Source organism: Gymnoscopelus microlampas, assembly GCF_963454915.1.
Source record: "Gymnoscopelus microlampas genome assembly, chromosome: 10".
Lineage (NCBI taxonomy): Eukaryota > Metazoa > Chordata > Actinopteri > Myctophiformes > Myctophidae > Gymnoscopelus > Gymnoscopelus microlampas.
In genome coordinates this window covers 28,558,501-28,585,542 of record NC_139947.1, presented here as the reverse complement: position 1 = coordinate 28,585,542, position 27,042 = coordinate 28,558,501, and the positions used below count along the sequence as shown (strand labels likewise).

Sequence of the window (27,042 nt, the reverse complement as noted above, 5' to 3'; positions counted from 1 at the left end):
GTAGATGAGAGCCATATAATTTGATGCCTCTTGATCTAGTGCTCTAGAGTTCTTCACAAACTGAACAAAAGCTGGTCCAGTGATAATTGTAGCATCAACAGCGCTGCATTACTGTAATCCCATGATGACGGTGAGCAGAATTTGCCAAAACGCTGTTTCAACGTTCAAACAATTGGTCCTGGTTACAGATTGCAGAGTTGGCTGCACCATTGAACTCGACCGTGACAGCCCAAAGCGACTACAGATAAATCCCCAGTGAGCCTATAGGCACCCCAGTAGACCACAATCCCTCATGTCTATCAGTTGTCCCGCGGTCTATTTGGGGAGACCTGCCACTCTAAATTCCTGTCCCCCCCACCCCCCTGAGATAATCGTGAGGAGAAAGATGGAGATGAGAGAAGCGGTGACTATCTGTGTGGAATTTTCCTAATCCACTGAAGCAGCCCGTAACCCTCGTCCTGCCTGGAGGTTATAGCAGGATGTGATCCATTACTGGACACTGACTAGAAGGAACAGTAGAGATGTACCGATACCATTCCGATACCCATAACTTGTGTATCTGTTGCTACCGAGTACCGATTCCGATACCAGTGAGTCATTTAAACAAATCTAGGACAGTGGTTCTCAAAGTGGGGGTCCAGGGACCATCAGGGTTCCTTGAGGGGGTTCCAATTGGACCCTTACAGGTCTGTGTCTCTGAGAGTGTACAAATGGACCAGTTATGGTGGTCCGTGAAACTAAAAGTTTGACACTTATTGGCCCGCGGACCACCATTTGAAAAGCATTTTCAAGCATTTAAATTTCTTGGACCCCCAGTTTGACATGTATTAGGCTACGGACCCCCATCTAATGGCATTTCTATCTCTTGGACCCCAATCTATATCGTAAAATCAATGTTAATTTAACTCTGAGAGTGTACAAATGATTCCGTGCATGTATAGATACACAGACATTTGTACACTCTCTGAGTTACAGACCCATAAGGGTCCATTTGGTTCCTAACTACGATTTAGCTGGGGACCCCCTGGAACTCCCTCAAGGACCCCTGGGGGTCCCCGGACCCCACTTTGAGAACCAACGCCCTATATTATCTAGGGTGAACATTCAAGGGGAGCCGTTCAAGGTTCAAGGTTCAAGGTTCAAGGTTCAAGGTTGTACTTTATTGTTACATCTTGTGTACAGGTACATAAGAGTAAAACGTATTTTGGTTCGGCTTCCTTCAGACAATGCAGCAGCAACTATCCCAAAAAAAAAAAATCATTTGATGACCGGCAGCGGTTCTGGTAGGAAACACAAAGCTTCTCCTTTGTCTCTCCTACCGGAACCACTGCCTACCGGTCCACTGGTCATCAAATTATTGGCTTAGGAATGCGAGAAAAACAAAAACGTATCCATGAATTCAAATCTCTGTGGGGTGACTAATCGATAGTAAAAAAGTCATTTTGGGGGTGAACTATCGCTTTAAGTGTCTCGCTCAGCTGGACACTTGTTTTGACACATAGACCAGAGTCGGGACGCCACCTTTGTCTTACCAGACGGCCTCTTCAACCACTAAGCTACGGCTACCCCAAACTAAGTATAGGGGTTTAAGTGGTTAAGTGCAGCAACGGCTGATAAAAGAGACAGGGGTTCAGGATAAAGGGAAGGGAGAGAGAGAGAGAGAGAGAGAGAGAGAGAGAGAGAGAGATGTACTAGGATAAGGCTAATTCAATCAGAGGGGGTGAGAGGCATTATTGGAGGTATGTGTTGACATCAGGAAGCAAGAAGTTGGGATGGGAATTAAGTTAAGTGGCTTTAAACCAGGTCCCCAGCTCATGCCTTGTCAAATCTGTTACAGATTAGCAGTCATTGTAATGGTCCTAACATTGTCCGATGATGAACACCAGAAGATAAAAACAGAATGATGAGGGAAATCATCCCCTCAAAGTCATTTCAAGTGATTTTAATTTGTAAAAACACAACTTGAATGCACATTTTAACACTGTGATGCAGCCATCTTCCACATGCCTGCTACATTAGTGTTGTACGTTGTAACTGCAAGAGGAACTGCTTTTAAAATGTCCTGAGATACTATTACAGAACAAGCAGCAGGATGATTTGGTTTGGAATTGTGGGGCGGCTAACAACACGTCTACAATGGCTTCTGTTAAAAGTGTGTTGCTGTGTCAGTGTTCCTTACAAAGCGTGCCCTCTGCACTTGCGGAAAGCATACAGAGGATTGTGTTAACGAGCCAGACCAAAGAACTGAGAATGGCGAGAGTTCTGGGTAATTGGTCTGCTGACAGTTTTTTCAGGAGACTGACTCCAAGTTCACTTCTATGATGAAAGCTCTCTGTCACGCGCGCGCGCACACACACACACACACACACACACACACACACACACACACACACACACACACACACACACACACACACACACACACACACACACACACACACACACACACACACACACACACACACACACACACACAGAGAGAGAGAGATGGGAAAGATGATCTTGTCTAGCGCTCCAGCAGCTGATGAGCACTGACAACTGGTGTGTGTGTGTGTGTGTGTGTGTGTGTGTGTGTGTGTGTGTGTGTGTGTGTGTGTGTGTGTGTGTGTGTGTGTGTGTGTGTGTGTGTGTGTGTGTGTCAGCCAAACATCTAACCTCTCTTGTCTGTCCTCCAGTTTGAAATCTCATCAGCAAGATGCCTGAACAAGTGTGAGTGAATAGGCTTTGTGGTCTTTTAATAGAGCACACACGCACGCACACGCACACGCACACACACACACACACACGTTGCATTTGTCAATGATCAGTATTATGTCTCATACTGTATGTAATTCCTGCCTAATTAATTAATTTTCCTTCTTTTCTTTTACAGGCAAGAGGTAATACACTGCATACAACACAGATGATCAAATTATTTGACATTTTTCTAGCACAGTAATGGAGCTTATTATTTTCTAGCCTTTAGTGAAACTGCATGACCTTTTGTTATAACAACATTCTGTGTCTCGCTCTCTGACCAGGGGAAATCCAAGATCTCAGCATCCAGGAAGCTGATGCTGAAGGTAAGGAAGGGCAGTGAGTGTATGCTGTCATGCTTTCTTTCCACTGTTCTGCAGTCCACTAGTTCAACCACAAGAGGGCAGCACAGTCCTATTCAATGTTCTGACTGACACTAGAGGGAAGACGTAGTGAGCCAATCTTTTACAGTACTAAAAGCAGGAAGGCCCTCTTTAGATTGCTAAACGCTTGAACCCCAGCATTCATAATCTAGGGCAGGGGTCTTCAACGTTTTCAGGCCAAGGACCCCTTGGCTGAGAGCGAGGTAAAGCAGGGACCCCCATTATATATTGTATAGAATATTTATTTTTTCATAGATTTCATTGGCAGCTTCATAGACTTGTTTCACAGCACTATCATGTTGGATTCATGTTAATGTGTATTTACAGACATTTAACCATGTTCTTAAACAACACTTAGTAAACCTGACCTTTCACTCTGTACTTAGCCTGCTCTTTTTCCCCCCTATACTAAACCACTTTGCCGAAAATAGTAGATCTACAAGCGCACAACCGCGAGGCGTTGTGTGCTTGTAGATCTGCTATTTTTGGCTAAAGTTCTCCTCAGAATAGGGATGCTTGGTTGAAGTGGTTAATGTAAAAATCACACAAAGATTTGGCAGACCCCCTGTAGTAACTCGGAGGACCCCCTAGGGGTCCCCCTGTTGAAGACCTCTAGGGGAACACAGATTTTTAGTGTAGACAGAAAAATAAGCGGTCTAAGTACAGAGCCAACTCAAGTCCAGTTTACTAAGTCTAGAGCGTTTAAGTGGTTAAGAGGAGTAGACTACTAAAACAAGAAGGGTAACCTTAACACTTTCTGATTTAACAACAGAAGGTCTATGTGAAGAGGAAATCGTGTTGATTTAAAATTTCATGATCAATAAATATGTCAATCAATCAAATTGATATACGTACCTTGTGCCATGAAACACACAAAAAAATAAAAAGATTTGTAAAAGGGGTGAAATGTTTAATTGATTAAACGAAGACAGAGAAATAATCAAGTAAATGTTTTGTGATTGAATAATAATTTCAGTGATGTATCATGAAGAGCCTCTTTTCTTGAAAAACAATTTTAGGATCTACAGTACCATCATTTGTACAGATTATTTAATTGACAGAAAATGCTCGTTAGTTGCAGGCCTATTTGAAATACATATATTTCTCTTTCTGAAGACAATTCAGTCAGTGCATGCACTGAAATGTTCTGCCTTGAAGAAAAAAAGGTAATTATGTAACTATACTTAGTTGCACGCTGGTGTCTCACACAAAAAATTGTAGATCTACATTACAAGCTACACAAGCTCTACACAAGCTCTCCCAACGCATCGCTTGTAGATCAGCTATTTTCAGCATGCAACACGATGAATAACCAAGTATAAATCAGGCAGTGGAAGATGATGACTGGTGTTTTTACAGAGTCTGATGGTGGCTAAGGCTAAGGAGGAGTTAGAGCAGGAGATTCTGGATAAAGAGGAGGAGAAACACAAGTACCTGGCAGAGAGAGCCCCCCCGCTACACACTAGTGGCATGAGCCTGGCACAGCTGCAGGTAAATACTCATGCCCACATGACTCGTGAAATTTACTTGGTTTAGTCTAGATCAGCACTACTTCTAGCTTTCTATCTTGCTTATTACAGTCCAGGTCTAATTAATTAGCCATTAATTAGACACCGACATATAAAATGACAAGCACACCTAGTGAATCCATATTGTGTGTGTGTGTGTGTGTGTGTGTGTGTGTGTGTGTGTGTGTGTGTGTGTGTGTGTGTGTGTGTGTGTGTGTGTGTGTGTGTGTGTGTGTGTGCGTGCATGTGGGCACGTGTAGGACTTATGCCAAGAGCTCCATGGCAAGATCGACGTGGTAGATGAGGAACGATATGACATCGAAGCCAAAGTCACGCTCAACACACGTGAGGTAGGCTACAACGTTTAGCTCAATGTCACGGACGTGAACAAATGAACACATTTATCTGTAGCCACCATAGAGGTACTTCTGTTTGCATGCACTTGCAGACGTTCCAGTGTCAAGATGAACTGTTTACAACAGTGGTTCTCAACCCTTTCAGGCCACAACCCCCCAAAATAATCATATTTGAACTGGGGACCCCCCACCCACAAGCACTTGTAATTGTAGGAGTTGAGGCATTACATTTAGTTTGACTCAGTTCCACAGATAAATATTGTGGAATATTCTACAAGTTCACAACGCCTCGCCTTATATTATTTGACAATTTGGCCAATGTTTGACCAGTTTTTAGAGTATAATTTGTTGATTACTTTTGATGCAGTAATTTATTTTTCTATTTTTTTAGGTATTAAAAAAGGTCTTAAAAGTCCTTAAAGGACGACTTCACCGATTTTCAACCTATCTTCATATAATTGGTCCTCACTAATACTCATGATAAAATGGTACAATTTGTTTCTACTCGGTCTCTGTCTCAGAGGAGGGCTGTGGACAGTTCAGAGTCCCGTCTACCAGTGACATCATCAATGGGAAATCCAAGCTAATAGAAACTGCAGGCTTTCTATTCCTGGAAAGTTGCAATGCAATAAAAGAAGCCATTGTTCTTGTGTTAATAAAAATCTAAATAAAAAATGTGAAATAAAAAAAAAAATCATGCCTAACGATGATGTCACTGGTAGACGGGTTTCTGGACTAGCCCTCCTATGAGACACAGACCAAGTAGAAAAAAATGGTACCATTTTATCATGAGTATTAGTGAGGACCAATTATATGAAGATTTGGTACTTTTGTACTTTTAAATTTTGAATTCTGGACTTTTACTTGTAACAGAGTAGTTCTACATTGCAGTATTGATACGTTTACTTAAGTAGAAAACGTGAGTACTTTTTCCACCACTGCTCACGTCTCACCAATGAATCTCCCACCCTGGCCCATGCAGATCAAGGACCTCAACATCAAGGTGTTGGACCTGAGGGGGAAGTTCAAGCGGCCTAGCCTGAGGCGCGTGCGCGTGTCTGCCGACGCCATCCTGCGCTCGCTGCTGGGCTCCAAGCACAAAGTGTCCATGGACCTCCGGGCCAACCTCAAGTCGGTCAAGAAAGAGGACACTGAGAAGGTACTCTGTGCAGAACTAGGGGAGCAACACATGATCGAACTGATCAATTTAATCGGATTAAAAAAAGGGAATCGATAATGGATTTGTATACAAATGATCGCTATTGTGGGGAAAATAGAAACTTGGAGATCTGCTATATTTGCTATTTTTGCATGACACCGTTGTACGACTAAAAAGTGGTTAATTAGCCTGATTGATTATAAAAAAAACATATTCACATTTTTGTCAGGCAGAAACCTCATATCTCTATATTTCAACTTTTTATGCTTTGTTGTAAATAAAATGAATGCCCTACTTAATCATACAAGAGTGTCGCACAAAAGTAGTGAAAATAGCACGCACGCACGCGCGTCATGAAGCTATAATCTGCGTCCTCGGGCAAAGTGCCCATGACTTAAGACTCAAGACTCATATAAACATACAGTATGACATCAGTGTTCAAGGTGTCATGGGAAACCTTCACTGTGTGCGTGTTTGCGTGTGCACGTGTGCACAGTATGGCGAGGGTGTGTTCGAGACTATAGCCTACTGTATCTCCAATGGAGGAGAGAGCAGGGCGGTGGCAGGTGTGTGTGCGTGTGCGTGTGCGCGTGTGCGTGTGCGTGTGCGTGTGTGTGTGTGCCATACACGAGACAATGATCCCATTGTACACAGGGAGTATAGAGAAGCTCTTTTGTGACCTGTTCTGTTCAATGGTCAGTGGATGTGTGTGTGTGTGTGTGTGTGTGTGTGTGTGTGTGTGTGTGTGTGTGTGTGTGTGTGTGTGTGTGTGTGTGTGTGTGTGTGTGTGTGTGTGTGTGTGTGTGTGTGTGTGTGTGTGTGTGTGTGTGTGTGTGCGCGCGTGCGCGTGCGTGTTAGGCTCTGTGTAAACCTGTTAAACTAGTGTGATTATGCAGTATTCTCTCCTGGGGGATTCCCAGCTGACAATATGGGTTTCAAACACTCAAGCATAACAATAATTCATATAAACTTCTCAACCCATTAAACTGCCTGCTCTCTTAAAAACATATAGTGTACAAGCTCTACCCCCCCCCCCCCCAAGTTATGTCCCATTTTAGAATGCAATCACCTTCTAACTATGTGACTGTCACTCTTCCTGTCTGTCACTCTTCCTGCCTGTCTGTCTGTCTGTCTGTCTGTCCGTCCGTCCATCCGCCCATCCATCCATCCATCCATCCAACCAACCAACCAGAAGAAGACAGTGGAGGATAGTGATTGGAGGAAGAATGTGGAAGCCATGTCAGGCATGGAGGGCAGGAAAAAGATGTTTGATGCTGCCAAGGGTCCCGCCCAGTGAGACCTATCTTCCAATCAAATGGTGAGTTTTAGATGTAATAATTAACGATAAAACTTACAACTTACTTATAAACCTACAGTAGCCTACCTTTGAAATCGCTTTTTTTAATTTATTTTTGCCTGTTTTTAATCACCTGCCACTTGCTTTCACAGGTACTTTATACAACCCTGCTGACGTTTTGAGAAGATGTAGTTGACGCCATTTTCAAAAGACGTTCCTCTCTCAAGGACTGACCAGCTGACTCTTTGAATGTTTTGCCGTTTTATCTATCAATACGTGTGTCAAATAATCAAATTACACATTGTTGCTGTCGGGCAGAAACCTTATATCTCCATATTTCAACTTTTTTTTTTTTTTTTTGTGAATTCATGTTCACACAAAAGTAGCAAATATACATATCTACAGTATTTGAGAACATTTGAAGTGAAAGTTAAAGTGGTTAACTCTGTCTGTGGGTTTTATAAATATTTAACTAATGAAAACAAGAGCTAGTGACTAAATAATTACATTGGATCCATTGGAATACGGGTTATTTTTTCCATTTCATGAAAAGTAACAGTTTTAGGTTTCCACCCAACTGCGACAACATGTACTTTAATATCAAGATATCCATAATGCAGTATATAATACAGACAGGTACAAATTAAAGGAAAAACCTGAATAAAGGAGCAAAGAAATATCCAGGTGTGCACTGCATGATTCTATACCTAGCATGCTCAGTGGCATGTATAACAATGCTGAGCAGGCCCAGTTGAACTAGACTATAAAGGATCTAGATAGCAAGAGAAAAAGATCTAATGACTCTGACATTGAGAAGAGTCATCCTTCATCATTCTTCATAAGTGTGAGAGTTCATTTGTGACGTACACCAGGAGAAAAGTACAGGTCTAAATGCTTGACTCCTACATGTCATTTTAAAATCAATTCTATATTTCGCTGATAGCCAGACAGTGCAATTGTGCCAAAACAGGAGTCTTTTCTTTGTTCCAGTTAACAGCAGCTGCATTTTGAACCATCTGTAAACAAGACAGGTTGAACTGAGTCAATCCCAAGTACAAGGAATTACAGTAGTCCAGTGGAGAGGTCAGTGGCATCAGTTCAGCAAAAGCTAAGGTATCGCAAGGTTAGGATTGCCAACTCCCAGAGATTGAAATAAGGGACACCTATCCTGGGCAAAGCCGCGCAGCCGAAATGTTATTGGGGGTCAAACCCCCCAAAATGCATAATAAACTATGCATTGTACCTATTATGGTCTTACACCTGCATTAGGCTACTATTTATTTTTGGAGCCAAGGTATGGCACCTGCCCTACCTTGCCATACCCAATTGACGTAATGAAAGCGTGGATAACTGCTACAAGGTCCTTATGTGATAAAACCGGCTTTAATTTGGCTATGGTTCTAATAAAACAACACTACAGACCTTGTGTATGCAGTATATAGTGTATGTATGGCATACTCTGTAGGTCCGGCCACAGTGTAATTCTACCTGGGGACAATAAACAACAGAACGATGACATGATTTTATGGTATTGATCTTGACAGTGTGCAAACGTCAGAGAGTGTTTGACAGATCCACTCACACACTGAAAATGGTGCCAGCTGCAAGGCTGTCCAGTCCAGCATCCTGCCTGCGTTGCTTTACAGCGCTATTCATAGCATCCTGGTGTATTTTGCATGTGCATAAAGCACTCTGTGAAAGGTGCTTCCTTTATCTGGTTATCTGGTTGGATGCAAATAGCCCCTTGTGTGCAGCAGGTGGACAAGAGTCACTCCATAAAGGATGACAAGCTTAGTTGTTGCATTGGGAACATCATCCACAACAGAGCATTTCAGATGAGCTATGTTTCTCTCTTCTTTTTTTACTTTGACAAACAGTAACACCCACAGACATGCACGTAATCGTAGGCACTGGCGCTTACGATAGTCCCCAATACCATGCAAACATTCTGCCTTAGCTCTGGGTAGGGCATGTATTTGGAAACATTACAGTACACCTCCATAGAACATAAAGCCACAATCCGTAAGTCTTATCTCCATTGTCTCCCTCTACCGATGGAAAGAGGTAAATGCAACGATGTCTGAACTACAACAAAGTTGGTGGCGCATCCAATCCAATAACTCTAATGACAACAATATCATGAAGGCTTATTTGACCTTTGAGACAAATAAGTCAATATAACGTGTCCAAAGATGTACTTACAGCACTTTGGCTTTGTATAGGGCAGAATGGATTACCTGCTAAAGCCCAGAACTTGCTCAAAATCCTTGGTGTATCTCTCCAAAGTAAATATTTATGTTAATGGAGAATTACAGTGCAGTTCTTTCTACACCTCCTGACTTTCCTGTCTGTCGGGACACAGATTCTCATCCACATCACAATGGATACGATATCTTCCTCTTCCCTTCATTGGTGAAAGGCAAGATTCAAATATAATATGCTTGACAGATTATGACAGTTGGTTCAACCATTTTGCACGTAATGAACTCATGCCATTATTTTTGGGGGGGGGGGGTAAGAGTATTCAACAGGGAACCAGTAAAATACATTTTGATCATGATTGCTTATGTCATATAAGGAATTAGTCATATAGGAAACAGCCAGCAACTATACACATGTTGCACATGCCAAAGCATGTGCAATTTGTTTTAAAAGAATGATGATGTGCACAAGTGACTAAATAATGTGGAAATTGAACAAGTAGTTTTGAGAATTTCAAGTGTGATCTGAGAAATGTGCCAAAGTGACTGAGGAAAAACTGTAAAATAAGTCCTAGATCGCAGCTTTTGACAGAAGCTTAAAGGACAACTTTGGTTTTTCACAACCATGGTTTATATTTTAGCTTGTAATTAAAGTAAATAAAAGATGAGTGTATTTTTTTTTCATTTACTGCTTTCTATAGTTTTTGCAATGTTCGCGATCTTTTTTTTACAGTGGGCGGGGGCATTCTGTCCGTTGGCTAAATATGTATTTTTTTTACACAATAACTCTGCGTTTTCTTTATCATTAATTACAGTAGCTCTTCTAGCCCCCAATAACTCACATCTGGCCATCAAAGACCATGGGACACATGGGATTGTGTAAAAGACATATTTAGCCACCGGACAGAATGCCTCGCCCACTGTAAAAAATATCACTAAAATTGCTAAAATTATTGAAAGCAGTAAATGAATAAAAAACAACACTCATCTTTTATTTACTTTAATTACAAGCTAAAATATAAACCTTGGTTGTGAAAAACCAAAGTTGTCCTTTAAACCAACTTAAACCCTCTAGACTTAGAAAACTGTACCTATGTTGGCTCTGTACTTGAACTGCTTTTTTCAGTCTGCACCAAAATTCTTCGCCAAAAATAGCCAATCTCACAACGTGTCACAAAGGCTATTTTTGTCTGGTCCGGGGACCCCCCCTGGAACCCCCTCAAAGACCCCGTGGGGGGGAGGTCCCCATATCATTTTGGGGTCACAAAAAAGTTTGAGAACCCCTGATATAAGGAACAGGAAACATCCAATACAGCTTGACGGGAAGGTGTTGAATTGAACCTAAGCAGAGGGCAGAGTCCAACACACCTGTAGTTCCAAGGAGGCCGGGTGTGGCCTGACACAGCACAGCAGAGCAAATAACATGAATCAGACCGTCAAGAAACTTGTACTGGCCAGTCCCACAAATACAGGCCAAAACACACACGAGGCCTCTCTATTGTTCCCTATTTTTAGAAATAGGCAACTTAGAAAGCATATCGTTGCTGTCGGACAGAAACCTCTTATCTCCATATTTTATATTTTTGTGTTTTTTCGTAAATTAACGCCCTACTTGACTTACTACAACGTCACACAAAAGCATTAAAAAAATAGCAGACCTACAAGCTCGAAACATACAGCTCAGACCTACAGGTGGAATAAAAGTAGGCTACAATATTTGGTAGTGGAGCAGAAGTAAAATTATAGAACATTTGAAATGCTTCAGGAAAATAAATATACCTTAAAATTGTACTTAAGTACAGTACTTGAGTAAATGTACTTTTTACACCAGAGCTAGCCTTGATACAAGACTGTTATATATTATATGACAGTCTTGGACTTTATTCAAAATAGTGTTTGCACTTTTTCTCTTTTTGGTCCGTATATCACATAAACGTTCAAATTTCAAATATAAAGTGCTTACCCTATATGTCCTCGGATGTTACAATTATGTACGAGTCCTCAAAAGTACCCGTATCTTCCGTATTATTCAATAAAAAGCATTTTAATCCGATTGGTGGCCATTTTCTCCTTATGCTTTCAACTGCGCGACCCTATCGGTTGGGAGGTGTATTGCACTGTGATACATAATAACTCTATAAGAAAATCGCCTCCAATCGGATTAAAATGCTTTTCATTGAACAATACGGGAAACACGGATACTTCTGAGGACCCGTACATAATTGTAACATCCGCGGCCATGGGGTCAGCACTTTATATTTGAAATCTGAACGCTTATGTAGATGTACGGACCAGAAAGGGAGAAATTGCTAACTCTATTTAGAAAAAAAGTCCAACATCATTATGACCGATGCGATGACCATCTTGTGATCCAAGGCTACACCAGAGAGCCGTATACGGCTCTGCTTTACACCACCGCAGGTAACCTACTACAGTTCTGTGGTCATGTGACCTCCAGCGGGGTAAAGGTGGACTGCTTGTGATTGCCTCCCAGTGAGCAGCCAGTCCGTCACGCCTTGTGTTCAACTGAACTCAAGTGCATCTTGACTTTTATATTGTCTCTCCCTCCCTCTCTCTCTCTGTCGCTGCCAGTAAGATTCCACTTGTCGTTCAGTTGGACTTTATTTTTTATTTTTTATAACAAACAGACCGAAAAATGTCAGCTCGGAAAAACTGGTCGGCTTTGTCCAGGTAAGGTTTTAAAGTCCGTGTTTTATTTTTATTCGGATCTCTTGACAGTTGGCAGACACTATAATATAACCTAACGTAACTGAAACTGAAAGCTGCACACATACAGCCTAAAACTAATAAAATATTACCGAACAAATATACACATTTGTCATGCTAATTCTGTAACGTAGGCTTCTATAGCTGAACAAAGAGAAATCTAAACGAGACATCTTGGCAACAATGTGTCAATTTATCAAGCTGACCATCTAACACATGGCAGCCATTAACAACTGGGTTGTTATATCTGTGTAATAATACACGATCAGGATACTGCTGTACACCTGTACATGGGTAATGCCACTCACTGTCAGTGGTGGAAAGTACATGTACTCAAGTACTGTACTCAAGTACAATTTTGAGGTATTTATTACTTACTACTAATGGAGTATTTCCAATTTTCAGTACTTTTACTTCTACTCCACTACATCTCAGAGGCAAATGTTGTACTTTTTACTCCACTACAATTATTTGAAAACTTTAGTTACTATTTAGTAGATTTGTATTATTATTACAAAATACACACTAACGACTTCAGCCCTATATATATTTCGGCCATTTGAAAATAGCAGATCTATAAGCTCACAATGCCTAGCCTGGGAGCATTGTGAGCTTTTTTTTTTATAAAAAATTATACAATTTATACATTTGAAAACGTGTTTAATTGGACATTCTGCATAATGAGTACTTTTACTTTGGTACTTTATTTTGAGTACCGGACTTGTACCTGTAACTGAGAATTTCTAAATTGCGGTATTGATACTTTTACTTAAAGAATGTGTACTTTTTCCACCACTGGTCACTGTGATATTCAACGTATTTCCACACACGTGCTGCAGAGTCAGACTGTAGCTCTACTGTACAGATATTACCTCATAAAAGATGATGAACGAGTCAAGCAGGTTCTGGCTGGGTAACCGTTAATACTGGCAGGATTAGCAGTGCGTTATGATCTGTAATCCAAAAATGTCTGTGATGTTTCTGTGTAGAGCTCAGCATATTTACATCATTGCTGTCAGGTGAAAACCATGCATTTATTTTTATTGAGCCATTTTCACTACTTTTGTGCAACACTCTTGTATGCTAAAGTAGGGCATTACTTTACAACAAAACATAAAACGTTAAAATGTGGAGAGGTTTCTATATTCAATATTCAGATTGTACATAGTAGGCCTCTTCAATTGGATTTTCACGCTTTATATCTTTGTGATATCCATGATTGGTCCATAAGTATGAATGTGAATGTCATGAACAGCTGTGTCTGATCAATCACCTTTATAATGAGGATAATACTCAATCATTATTTAGAAGTAGGAACCATTCACACAGCACATTAAAGCACCTCAAATTGTGCCACTAATGTAGGCCTACACACTATTTTTGTTATGATTCTTTTTTTTTTTTGTGACCAACTTTTTATTTTATCTTTTTAAAAGCTTGTCAAGGGAAGAGACATAACATTATATCACTATGCTGTATTGACAAACAGTTCACACAAAGTCCCACAATAACTTACAGAAGATTTATCTTTTCAGTATGTAGATTGTCCGTCAGTGGTCATTAATGCACTCATGTACTCTATAGTTTGCCTGCTAGCGATATTAACTTCCTCTGATCTGGCGGCCCTGTGGTTGCAAAACAACCCAGGACGCTTCTATGATTCTTTCTTAATGCTACAATGTTGAGGAACCAAAAAACAAATAATTTTACTCTTGTGTACACATAAGATGTACACATAAGATGTAACAGTTTGAACCTCTGCCATTAGAGGTACACTGTAGCTGATAGATAAGTTGTGTGTGTGTGTGTGTGTGTGTGTGTGTGTGTGTGTGTGTGTGTGTGTGTGTGTGTGTGTGTGTGTGTGTGCGTGTGTGTCTATCCTGACAGCCTAGCACGCCAGTGGACCGTGGAGGATGAGGAGGAGGTGGAGAGGGAGAGACGGAGGAGGGTGAGGGGCTCCAGTAGCACCACAGACCCCGACGATGACCTCTCACCTGACCGCACGCAACCCACCCCCAGAGACACGCCCGCCCCCAGAGACACGCCCGCCCCCAGAGAAACGCCGACCGCCAACAATGACAGCAGCACCCGCCGTGGGACAGAGCGCGCTAGCAGTGACAGAGCCACGGGCCAGGGAGTCAGCAGGTTTGTCAATTCACACCAAAAACAAGTTCTACCAAAACATGATCTTACAATCCTCTGAGCAGCAACGGCATGGTTTGTGACCCGGCTTGTCTACTCCCGCTCTTTCTCTTTCCCTTTCCCTTTCTCTTTCTTTATCTCTCTGTCTACATCTCTCTGTCTATCTCAATTCAATTAAAAATGCTTTAATGGCCAAAACATACGTATAACATAAAACAAGTCACAACATTACGTATACAGAGACAACAAGGGAATAACATGCGTGAATAACAAGTGATATAGTAATAATGAAAACAAGTGAATAACAAACAGTGAGACAATGATTACAGTGATATGCAGCAGTTAGTGAGTTTGTCAGCCAGATGTACTCGGCTCTTCTGTCCACTGGCTGTCCCTCAGTTGAGGGACATAGGGTGTGCTTTATCTCTCTCTCTCTCTCTCTCTCTGTCTCTCTGTGTGCGAGTGTGGTGTCTTTCTCTCTCGCCCACTCCTTTTCAGCTTATCCCTCTCTTTCACTTCACTTTTAATTGTAGCAACAGGGGTTCCAGTGCCCCGTGGGACTACGTCAGTTCAATAGCCTACCATTGCCTGCACATTGGAGAACCTGATACTATGCAACAACAAAAAAAGATGAAAAGTGAAAAGCTGTCAAAAACATCAGTGGCCCTAGAGTCCCTAGAGCAGGCAGAAACACTCTTCAAAGAGTGTTTAACCTGGAGAGAGAAACTGTGAAGCCTTTCATTGCAGAAACCTGATCAAAATGCTGGAAGGGCAGGTCCCTTCTTCTCTCTTTAGGACCAGTGTCACTTACAGGTCATGTTGAGTGTGCAAGCTGTGCATCACTGTGTGACTGTGTACTTATATTACTATACTTCCCACACACGTATGGTAACATTTGAGAAATAGACAGCTGCGAGGAGGATCATTTTCCTGGTCCTCACCAGAGAAATGGTTGTTTTATGTTTTATGGTCATGCCTGACACCCGTGCCTGTAAGTTTAACTCTGGCTTCATGGTTAGGGTTAAAAAATGACATTCATAAAACTGCCTAAAATGTTTATGTCCTCACAAATATATCAATATAAACGTGTGTGTGTGTGTGTGTGTGTGTGTGTGTGTGTGTGTGTGTGTGTGTGTGTGTGTGTGTGTGTGTGTGTGTGTGTGTGTGTGTGTGTGTGCGCGCGTACTTGTATGCATACGTGCATGCGTGTTCAGCGAGGAGCAGACACAGCTGGACTTCATAGAGATGCTGCGCAAGCGTGACGAGAAGCGAAGGCTGAGGCGCATGGAGAGTCTGAGGAGTCAGAAGGAAGAGGATGAGGAAGAGGTGGAGGAGAACGGAGTAGGAGGAGGAGGAGCTAGGGTGGAGTCACTGGGCCACATCGACAAAGAGGAAGGGAAGCGCGCGCCTCCACCTCACGTGCCGCCCAAACCTACACATGCCCAGACCCCAGCCGCTCCCAGTCCCACCAGCACCAGCACCATCTCCAGGACCATCAGCACCACCGCCAGTCCCACCAACTCCACCACCAGTACCATCAACATCACCTCCAGTACCACCACTTCAACCATCGTCAACAGACAGGTGGGACGGGGGTATTAGATGTTTTTCTTTAACTGGTATCTCAATGGCTCTGCTAACTGGAGTAAGGGAGATATTCGCTTTGACTGTGTCCAAAATCACTCCCTTCTCACAATCGTGTACTATATAGTGATTACGGCATTTTGTAGTGGTCTCCGAATATTTAGTGATAACTATTATACCCTATAGACTAGAGTGGACTTATCTTATCTCACAGTGTATCGCGAAATGTAGGCCGATGGTCACAATCACAAGCCCTACATACCATCATGCATTGCGCTGAAATAAAAGTGCTGATGTTTCTCTGGGAAGTTTTAATTGTGCGACAGCAACGACGTGATTAAAGTGACATTTCATTTTCAAATAAAATCATCAACATAAAAATTATATATATAAAAATATATATATTAAAAAAATATATGAAAAATGAAAAAAGTCATGGAGATTAGAAGGACATTCTAATACGTGAGGGGCCGTGATGTTTCCATTACTTTTTTCATTTATTTTTTATATATTTTTTGTTTATTTTATTTTAAAGTGAAATATCCCCAGCGACCCAAGTAGTGTCCGAAACGTGTTTGCTGATGAATTCAATATTGGTCAATAGCCTTACCTTCAGCCAAAGCATGAACGGAAATGTGAATGTCCCTAAGATTAACTGTCAGCGACAAATTATGAGATTCTCACTTGAATCCAAGCTATTAGCATTAACCTTGGCACCTCTATTTTGAGCATGTCACTATAGGTGAACATTTTAAAGAAAATACCCCAGGGTGATGTTATATCAAATGTATACTCGTACGACGGTGTCATGTGCTGAAAATAGCTGATCTACAAGCTCACAAGGTGTCGTACCGCGGCGCATCGTGAGCTTGTAGCTTGGCTATTTTCTACGTGCCGTGGTGTCAAGCTCAGGTGGTTAATTGTTTACTTGGTCATGATGACGGAGGGCTGCCAAAAATTCCACCCCACGGTGCGGTTGTACAGTTAGCTGTTACCCCACGCAGACTGAGAATGGCGTTAATCATTTCCTAAAATCCAAATTACCGCCAACACTGACATTTTCACTTTCCCTGGAGCACCAACTATTGACCTATATTCCCACACAGTCACATACCTCCTGGGGATATTTGCCCAAACAAATCAACACAAACAAATACTCAGACAATTAGACACACACACAGAAAGTCTTTTGTTTAGCCCAGTGGATCTCAAACTGTTTCACGTCAAGGATCCCCCCAAATTGACATGTATTTTGCCGCAGACCCCCATCTGAAAAGATTTTGGGCCAGGGACCCCCATAAGAGAAGATTTGTGTTGTTAAGATGTTATTTTCAAATGATTCTACATTTCTAAACATTTTTCCAAATCTTTCAAAAATAGTAGATCTACAAGCTCACAACGCATCACGATGCGATGTGATGCTGTTTTCGAATAGCGAAAGTACACATGTTTAGCCTACTGTACAATAGTTATATTGCCATACTAAAGTCAAGTCAATATATACTATACGCTACATCCTGTTATGTTACTGAATATGCCTCTACATGATACTTCTTTATGAAAGGCTTACAAAGTTCTTCAGATAATCTAAACATCTATGCAAATAGACAATAAAAGATGGAAACTGTGGGCATAAGGTCATGTTTTTCCACCTTATCTTTTATTACACTTACTTTAAACACAGCAATTCATTATAGCGGCAAATGACTCAGTAGGCTATCCATGTTGGGTTATGTAATAAAAGGTGTGCCCCATGTCTATACTATACCTTGTTTGGCACTAGCATTGGCCTGTAGTTATACTGTATATTTATATGTATATTTCTGTCTTTTCCAGCAGGGAAAAAGAGACTCACTGGGCAAAGACCCAGATCCCAAGCCGCCATCTACACGATCCAATAAGTTTGTCAGGTGAGAAAAACCTGAATTAATTTCTGAATGTCATCTGGATAGAATTCATGGTGCATTTGTGGTTCAGCAGTTTGCTGGTGTGGTCTTTGGCATGTCTGCCAGTTTGGCATCATTATCAGTCCCACAGTCTGACGCATCCAAATGTCAGTGTCCACTCTTGTTTGTGAGTCTCTTTGTGACCTTTTGTCGCTCAAAGAGAATTTGCTTTGCATCCTTGAATAAAAAGAGACGTGTTGAATCTACCAAAATGTGTTACATGCAGACTAAAAGGCTAATAAATGTGGTAATATTTAGGATGTACATGGCAAAATACTGCCGTGCTTCACTGCTTGCCACTGTGCTCTCACACTTTGTTGGATGGACCTGTTTGCCTTCAACGCGTCGCATCGCGACGCGTTGTGAACTTGTAGACCTGCCATTTTCAAACACTTTAGTACTTTTACTTTTGGTACTTACAAAGTACATTTTCATACCAATACTTTTGTACTTTTACTCAAGTAGATTTTGAATTCCAGACTTTTACTTGTAACAGAGTACTTCTACATTGCAGTATTGATACTTTCACTTAAGTAAAACATCTGAGTACTTATTCCACCACTGTTGACAGTACAGTCAAAGGCTATGCTAAAAGTATAACACAAAAAGCCCCAGGTGCCTTGTTTCCATTGTGGTCCATAATGGTCAACTACAGTAATAGCGTTTAAGTGGTTAACATTTCTAATGGATAAAAAATGTTTCTTGCCCTTTAGCTCTGTCTCCATCTCCCTGGACAAGAGTCTCTCTTCCAGTGAGAGGAGTGGGCGCACCACTCCCATGAGCCCCTGTTCTCCAACAGCCTCTCTGTCTCCCAGAGAACACTGGCCCTCTCCCTGCCAAAGTCCTTCTCCTAGAGGCGCCCAGAGCCCTGTGCACAATGGCCATACTCAGGAGGTACTGTGCCACACGCACACGCACACACACACACACACACACACACACACACACACACACAGTGATGGAAGAAGTACTCACATTTTTCAGTAGTATCTGTCTGAAGTACAAGTTCGGTATTCTAAATTTACTTGAGTAAAAGTACAAAAGTATTGGCATCAAAATGTACTTAAAGTACCAAAAGTAAATACTCATTATGCAGAATGTCCCATTTCACAAGTTCAATATATCAAAATCTTTTGAAAATAGCAGATCTATTTGCGAAGCGTTGTGAGCTTGTAGATCGGCTATTTACAAATAGCCAAAGTACATAGAGGGCTGGTTAATTTACGTTTGAGTTACAGTAACTAGTATATAAAGTTTTAAAAGAATTGTAGTGGAGTAAAAAGTAAAATATTTTCCTCTAAGATGTAGTGGAGTAGAAGTAAAAGTATTGAAAACTGGAAATACAGTACTTGAGTAAATGTACTTAGTTTACTTTCCACACACAAGCACACACACACACACACAAACAAACAAACGCGTGTGCACGTACATGCACACACTGAACTTAGTCCAGCAGCCAACTTCACAGATGACATCATTGTCACTGCCCACTAACACACCTCTGTGTTTTGCATGTCATGTCCTCCTGGTGGACTTTGGTATAATTATCACTCAGTGCCTGAAAGACAGTGAAATAATGAAATAGTGCCACCTAGTGGTGACATAATAATCACCACAAGAGACTGCAAGATGCTGAATGTTGAATAGTTCAACCACTTCAACCACCAACTCTAGCGTCCTTATTCTGGGGTGAACATTGAACGAAAATAAACGATCTACAAGCTTACAACGCGTTCCGATGGCTATTTTTGCCTAAGAGATATGGTATGGATTGAGGGGAAAAAGCCCTGGGGGACCCCGGTCAGCTAAGTACTGTATAAAGGTTTTAAATAGGTATAAGTGTTGTAATAAGGTTTTCTGCACCCTAGACCAATGCGACTGGCTCTCCCTCCAATGGCTCAGTCAACATAGAACAGACGACCAGGCCTGCCTTCACCAAACAGAGCTCCAGGACGGCTTCTTTCAGGGTACACACACACACACACACACGCATGCACACATATGCATGCATGCGCACACGCACACACACACACACACACACACACACACACACACACACACACTCTTGCCTATTTGACTATCAACTCAAAATGACGGCAGATTATGAGGGTCATTTGCTTGTGTCATCCCAGCTCCAAGTTCATGAGAGTTGATATATCTGTTCTCAGTGTTTACCAACATTTCCACTGACATGACTGACTGCTTTGTTACTGTACTGTGAGGAGGGATGAGCATTAGTTGTTGACATTCAGAAGACAGCGATGTCTGCCGCTAACACATACTTACACAACCTTGAACATCTACAGATGCTGCAAAAGAAGGAAGAGGAGAAAACGCCACTGCAGAGGAGGTAAGATAAACTCTTTATTTCTAGGGTTCGTTCTGTTCCCCCATCTCTCTCTCCCTCTCTCTCCCACTCTCTCTCTGTCTCTGCATTCATAGCCCTGTGTTTATTTCTATTTTAGCATGAGTGTCCGGCTGGCCTCTAAGAAGTTTGAATCCAACACAGTAAGATATATCTCTAAAGTATATTACTGTGTATTCTTGCCTGAAATAAAATGTAACCTGTAAGTTATTATGGACAAATAAATAGGTTATATTTAAAACATGTTTTAAATATAATGTGCAATATATCTAAATTACATAGATGTTTTACAGTGAATTAGATGTTAATCAACTATTCTCACCAGGAGCAAAGTCCAGATGAAGACAAAACATCTCCTTTCCAGAGGAAGTGAGTTTAAATGTACCGTCCTTCTCCGCATCTCTTACATTACAAAATATACATAATTATTCTAGATAAGACACTGGCTGCTTTGTCATGGCAGGCATCGCCGTGTGCGTCACAATGCAAGCTCACAATGCGTTGCGATGCGGCGCATTGTGAGCTTGTAGATCTGCTATTTTCAAATGATTTGTATACATTTTAAAACTTGTGAAATGCGACATTCTGCATAATGAGTACTTTCTACTTTTGGTACTTTAATTACATTTTGATACCAATAATTTTGTACCTTTACTCAAGTACATTTTTAATTCCGGACTACATTGCAGCATTGATACTTTTACATAAGTAAAGAATTTGAGTACTTTTTTCACTTCTGTCCTTTCCAGCTCCAGACAGAGGATGTCCTCCAAGTCCATCCAGGAGATGATGGAGAGACTGGCCCACGCATCACAGGTCAGACTTTATCATCACTTTATGAGTTTTGAAAATGTTTTGAACTTTCAAAACAAAAGTGTCTGTTTTATCTACAAATACCTACATGGACTGGCTCCCCCTCCTCTAAGGGAAGTTATTCGTAGGAAGAGGGACACGGGCCGTGGCACTAGGTCAGACTCCAGAGGGGACTGCGAGGTCTAACATAGGCGGACGGACCACCTTTGGACAAAATGTCCATCAGAGGTTGTTCGGACTGGAACCGTCTCCCAGTTACCCTAAGGGAGAGCCCCTCAGCCTTCAAAGGACAATTAAAACAGTGGTTGAAAGATAACCAGATATGCGATCACGTATAATATATATTTGATAGACTAGGCCCACTCTAAATTAGTTTTTAATATATGCCTATTGTTGCTTGTAGAATGTAGATGCACCTTGAGTGTTGTTGTTAACTTATGTTGTATCGTTGTATGTCTGTATTGTTTCTTGTTTTTTGGAGGACTACAGGTGGAAAGTAGCTTTAGCTGAATCGGGGATATTTACACTTGCTCATGCGTATGTATTACACCTGTACTTGTGCTCATCAATGTGCACTGTCCCGACAAAAATAAATGAATGAATAAAGAAAGACAGAAATGCAGCGCGTCAACGACACAAGACATTTCTATAAGAGCAACAATGAGTTCTTGTAATCTTACTCACTACTCAATCTTACACTAATAATGTTCAGTAGCTGCTCCGTTGATTAATCCGGAATAGTCTCCCCATTGCGTTACGTTTCACACAAATTCACAGTGAAACGGGCAGCTCTCAAAGCAACTCTTAGCACACAAACAACGCAGATTCTGGCAATCCTACAAAATTGCAAATACCGACCCAGCATCTTTTATTTTTCACGCATAAACAAACACAGTGATTCTTTCTTCTTTTAATAATGCTGTCAGGTTTTGTGATTTGTACAATAATGTAATTATTTGTAATTTGTGTGTGTATGTGTGTGTAGAAGTCTGATGTGACAGGGATACGTTCCCCAGACGTGGCCCAGAGGACTCTGTTCCTCATGGATGAAGTGTCCAGGAAGAGAGGCTTGTTTGAGAAGGACCAGCAGGCTGGAGGCTCCGCTAGACCTGGGATCTCCAGACAGGTACAGTATATACACCGAGTTTACAGCTCTTTATCAGTGTCGCTAACTCCTAAAAAATCCAGAATTACAGCATATCCCTAGTTGAGGTTCGCTCATTTTACATACATGCACAAGCGCGCACACACACACACACACACACACACACTTTTTTAAAACCAGGTGTACAGTACGTGATCCATCATGGATGCATACATGGTGTGGTACGACAATGGCGTGTGGATTTACATCTGTGATGTCATCAGGAACTACGCGGCTTCGCATCAGGAATGTCGGACCGGATCAACCTCTGGCTCAACAAGACCAACCAATCAGGCACCTCCCCAAATCCCACGGTCAGTTGGCCTTTTCTGCTCACACTTTATTCACCATGCAACTTTAACCACTTAAAACCCTCCATTATACTGACTGGAGTCCCCCAGGGCTCTATACTTGATCCTTTCCTTCATTCCTTCTACACCATGGGTCTTCAACAGGGGGCCCGGGACCCCTAGGGGTTCCTCCAAACCTTTGTGTGATAGGAACTTTTTTGTTTTGTTTTGTTACATTAACCCTGGCATCCCTATTCCCGGGGGGGAACATTCGCCTAAAATAGCCGATCTATAAGCTCACACTCACACGCGCATAATGTGTAAACAAACACGATTAATTTACACTTATGGTCAAACAAGGCTATGAAATCTATGAAAAAGTTAAATCTGCAACACAATTTCATATAATATGTAGAGGGGGTCCCTGCTTCATCCGTCTCTCAGCTAAGCGGTCCTTGGTCTGGGAAAACGTTGAAGACCCCTGCTCTACACCAAACCCCTCGCCATGAAAATAGCAGATCTACAAGCTCACAACGCATTGCGTTGTGTGACACTATGAACTTGTAGATCTGCCATTTCTGCAGAATGTTTGCCTACTTTCTCCAAATGTTCGCCCGCCTGTTATGATGACATGCCCAGAATAACTGTAGGCATATTTGTTTTCCAACTTCTGGAAACACAGGACTGTACAGTTATTAGCCTATCGGGATGCTAGGGTTCATCCATTCTATATTTCTGACCTCCTTAACTCATATGTCCCCTCGAGGTCATTGAGATCAGCAAGCAAGCTGCTACTAGTTTCACTGTGGCTGCCCCCCCCCCCCCCCCCAAGCTCTGGTATGAGCACCCCCTCCATGCTAAGCTGCCCCCCCCCCCACCCTTTGATTTCATGAGTTTTATGAGTTTCTATTTGATGTGTTTATTTGTGTTTTTCTTTTTCTTATTTGTGATTTTCTCTGGTTTTATTGCATTCCTTGTAGTCTTATTTGTGTCTCTTTGACATGAAAGCACTTTGGTCAACTCTGTTGTTTTTAAATGTGCTCTATAAATAAAGTTGTTTTGGATTCATGTGGTGAAGGATTCGGGATTCCAGTATGCATGCCTGGGAAAAAAGCATGGAAATTGTAAGTGTAGAATTTGACACCTAGGTGGCAGTAGTACTCTGTCAGCCTCGTTCTGACTGCTCCTGATTGTGGACATAATCAGTGGTGGACAATAACAAAGTACATTTACTTGAGTACTGTACTGAAGTACATTTAGGAAATATTGTACTTTTGACTCCACATGTCCAGGAAGAGACTCTTGGGACTCAAATTTAGAAAAATATATTATAAATTAACCACTTAAGCCCTATTTCAAATATAGTGAACATAGCCGATCTACAATTGCATATTATGAAAATGTCCTAATTATTTTTGGGAAACATTCTAAATTTCAATACAGCAATATTAAAATGTACTTTTGTAATTTGTACTTTTGAATACTTGAGTATTTACTTGAGTATACTGTAGGCCTATACGTTGTCTACCACTGGACATAATCCATGATGGGCAGATATTACCCTGGAAAGGTATCAAACCTATTCTCACTGCCAATCAGTTCTCAAGGCCAATACCCCAGCTGGAACTTAACAGCCATTCCTAAAATAGATTTCCATTAGCTATGCCCATGACTAATTCACACATACCGTTGAGGCCATGTCTAAACAGGTATAATGTCAGTTTTTACTACTAGGTTTTCAGATGGCACAGATTGTCTGAATTCCACCACTTTCTGTCCATAGGACCTGAGAAATGTGGACATCACCACTAAGAGAACCCTGTTTGAGGGCAGAGGGGAGGAGGACGACCTATCAAAAAACGCCACGGGCAAGCTATAATGTGAGACGCTAAATTAATGCCTCATAGGTAAGACCGTTCTTCCAGCATTCCAACATAACTTTATTGCCATTCTATGTAATATGACCCAAAACAAATACAATTCATATTTGCTTTGGTATAGGACTGAGAATAAAACTTGATTAAAGTAATACAGAGTTAACACTGTCAACAGGCTTTACTTCAAGAGTATAAAACATCTATGAATGTCATTAGCCGAACCCATAACTTTGCCCATTTATTTATTTCTAGGGATTATGACTTGAAGATCATAGAAGATGGATAATACGACGGATTGAAGAGAGGAAGATGAAAGAATGCAGTGACTGATCGTTTTCCGTTTTTTTCATGTTTTCTTTTGCTACGCAAGCCTGTGCATGAGCCTGGCGATGAATGTACAGAATACTGTAAAGCCTGATTCACACTTTGTTTTTGGCGTGGTGTCCCACGGCGAAAACAGCAGATCTACAAGCTTGCAACGCATTGCAGTGCAACACATTGTGAGCCTGTAGATCTTCTATATTCTGGGTGGGACACCATCGCACAACTAATAATAGATCACGCTTAAGTGAGGGCAGTGAAAAGGAAGGGATTTGAAAGACTGAATGAGAGGATCACTTTTCAAGGTAGTTTGCCGCTGTTTGTTTGCTTCTGGTACCTTTGCTAAAAGGTGTTTTTTTAAATGTTGTGTGTCAAATGTCAGTGGTACAAATTAGTTATGTGAGTTATGAAAACATTGCTTTAATGTCAGAAAGGAAAGAAAAGAAAATACTGCTGCTGTACACACAGTACAGAAAAGAAAGGAGTGCGTTGACATTTCTTCTAACACTTTTACTTTTACGTACATCGTTTGACTTCAGGTGATTTTTCAAGCACTTTAAACAGGTGAAGGTCTTAACGGCTGATAATTGCCCTGTTCTAATGAACTACAGAACAGGGAATTTTGGGATTGTAATTGAATGATGATGATGATGCTGAGTATCATGCTTGTTTTGTTTTCTTCCTGCATTTTGTTTTAGCCATCCTCAAGATTCTCTCATGAAATCATTCCATAAGTAATGGTCTGTTGGGGGGAAATAAAAGTTTATTGTTGCTATAAACTTCGATTGTAAATTTCTTTCATTGCCTGCCTGTCACTAAATCAATTATGTTTGCTTTAGTGCATGTTTTTCTTGGCATACACAACACCAGAGGTATGTCCAGTGGAGGCAACGTGACTCTTAAAAAGCAGTCGTCTTAAGAGGAGGATGGATGCTGATAAGAGTACCATGCCTGTGTTTCATCTGTGGCAGCATGGCACTCAGTGCTGTGTGTGTGTGTGTGTGTGTGTGTGTGTGTGTGTGTGTGTGTGTGTGTGTGTGTGTGTGTGTGTGTGTGTGTGTGTGTGTGTGTGTGTGTGTGTGTGTGTGTGTGTGTGTGTGTGTGTGTGTGTGTGTGTGTGTGTGTGTGTGTGTGTGTGTGTGTGTGTGTGTGTGTGTGTGTGTGTGTGTGTGTGTGTGTGTGTGTGTGTGTGTGTGTGTGTGTGTGTGTGTGTGCGCGCGCGCGCGCGCGTGTGTGTGTGTGTGTGCGCGTGCACGTGCGCGTGTGTGTCCTTTAGACACAGTGGTGGCACACACACTCCTGTCCGGGGCATCTGAAGTAGCCTTTTTTGGGAATGGTGATAAGAGAGTGAACAAGCTATCTAAGAAGTTATTAATAAACACAATGGGGTCCCAAGAACTCTAGACCACACTATACATTCCGTCCGTCCGACTGTCTCTGTCCCCGTTGCTCACATAAGTTCCTGCTGGTCCCCAGTCACACTGGGCACATCCCAGTTGAACGGACTCTTCTGCTCTGTGACTTTCTCTGTCAGTTCTCTCTTCCTCCCTCCATCCCCCTCAGGTATGTTTCACTGATGTTATGATATTAAGGGTCGATATATAATTATAGAGCATGTATAGACTGTATGGAAAGAGCATTTATTGACTGTATGAATAAAGCATTTAGTGACTGTATGGATAGGACATTTAGTGACTGTACAGCTTACTGCCAATATGAACTACAGCATGAACTGTAATGGCAAGAACCTATCAGTGATTTCAATGGATGTATAGTGCTGAGGGAATTGAGTCAAAGGTTTTATTTTTTCGATAAAAAGAAACATATTGTTTTGCTAAAAGGTTAAAGCTCTATATTCTGATTGTCATCATTGTTATAGAGTGTTTGTTCAGTAACGGGTATCCCTGTGTCTCCAGGTCTTTAGCAAACAGAAAATACATTTTCAGGGGAGAGACACGTATTTGTTTCATCCTATCAGGAAAGCGAACACATTTATCAGCTTCAATTTGATAGCGTTTCAATTTACAGTTACATTTAGCAGACGCTCCTATCCAGAGCCTCTTACAAGGGAGACCCCTGTTATTGAACAAACAATTTATATAGCAATGATTACTCAGAATACAGAACTGTTTAACACTTATTTTAACACACAAAACAATAATCCCTTACAGCAACAAATGGTATAGATTAGCA

General features: G+C 41.4%; 2 protein-coding genes across 2 annotated transcripts; both read left to right on the top strand.

Moving 5' to 3' along the window:
- The first annotated feature begins 3,014 nt into the window (after positions 1–3,014).
- On the top strand, positions 3,015–8,120 carry tnni1a (troponin I type 1a (skeletal, slow)). The gene is made up of 6 exons (XM_084068783.1): positions 3,015–3,062; positions 4,479–4,610; positions 4,888–4,977; positions 5,966–6,142; positions 7,335–7,460; positions 7,592–8,120. The coding sequence occupies exons 1-5, from the start codon at positions 3,054–3,056 to the stop codon at positions 7,437–7,439; spliced, it is 513 nt and encodes a 170-aa protein (XP_083924909.1). The 5' UTR covers positions 3,015–3,053; the 3' UTR covers positions 7,440–7,460; positions 7,592–8,120.
- Positions 8,121–12,136: 4,016 nt separating this feature from the next.
- lad1 (ladinin) lies at positions 12,137–25,628 on the top strand. Its single transcript, XM_084068425.1, has 14 exons — positions 12,137–12,331; positions 14,255–14,512; positions 15,724–16,093; positions 17,930–18,003; positions 18,753–18,933; positions 19,908–20,006; positions 20,346–20,389; positions 20,505–20,547; positions 20,730–20,773; positions 21,154–21,220; positions 22,203–22,343; positions 22,586–22,675; positions 24,435–24,558; positions 24,781–25,628. The coding sequence occupies exons 1-13, from the start codon at positions 12,297–12,299 to the stop codon at positions 24,528–24,530; spliced, it is 1,542 nt and encodes a 513-aa protein (XP_083924551.1). The 5' UTR covers positions 12,137–12,296; the 3' UTR covers positions 24,531–24,558; positions 24,781–25,628.
- The last annotated feature ends 1,414 nt before the right edge of the window (positions 25,629–27,042 follow it).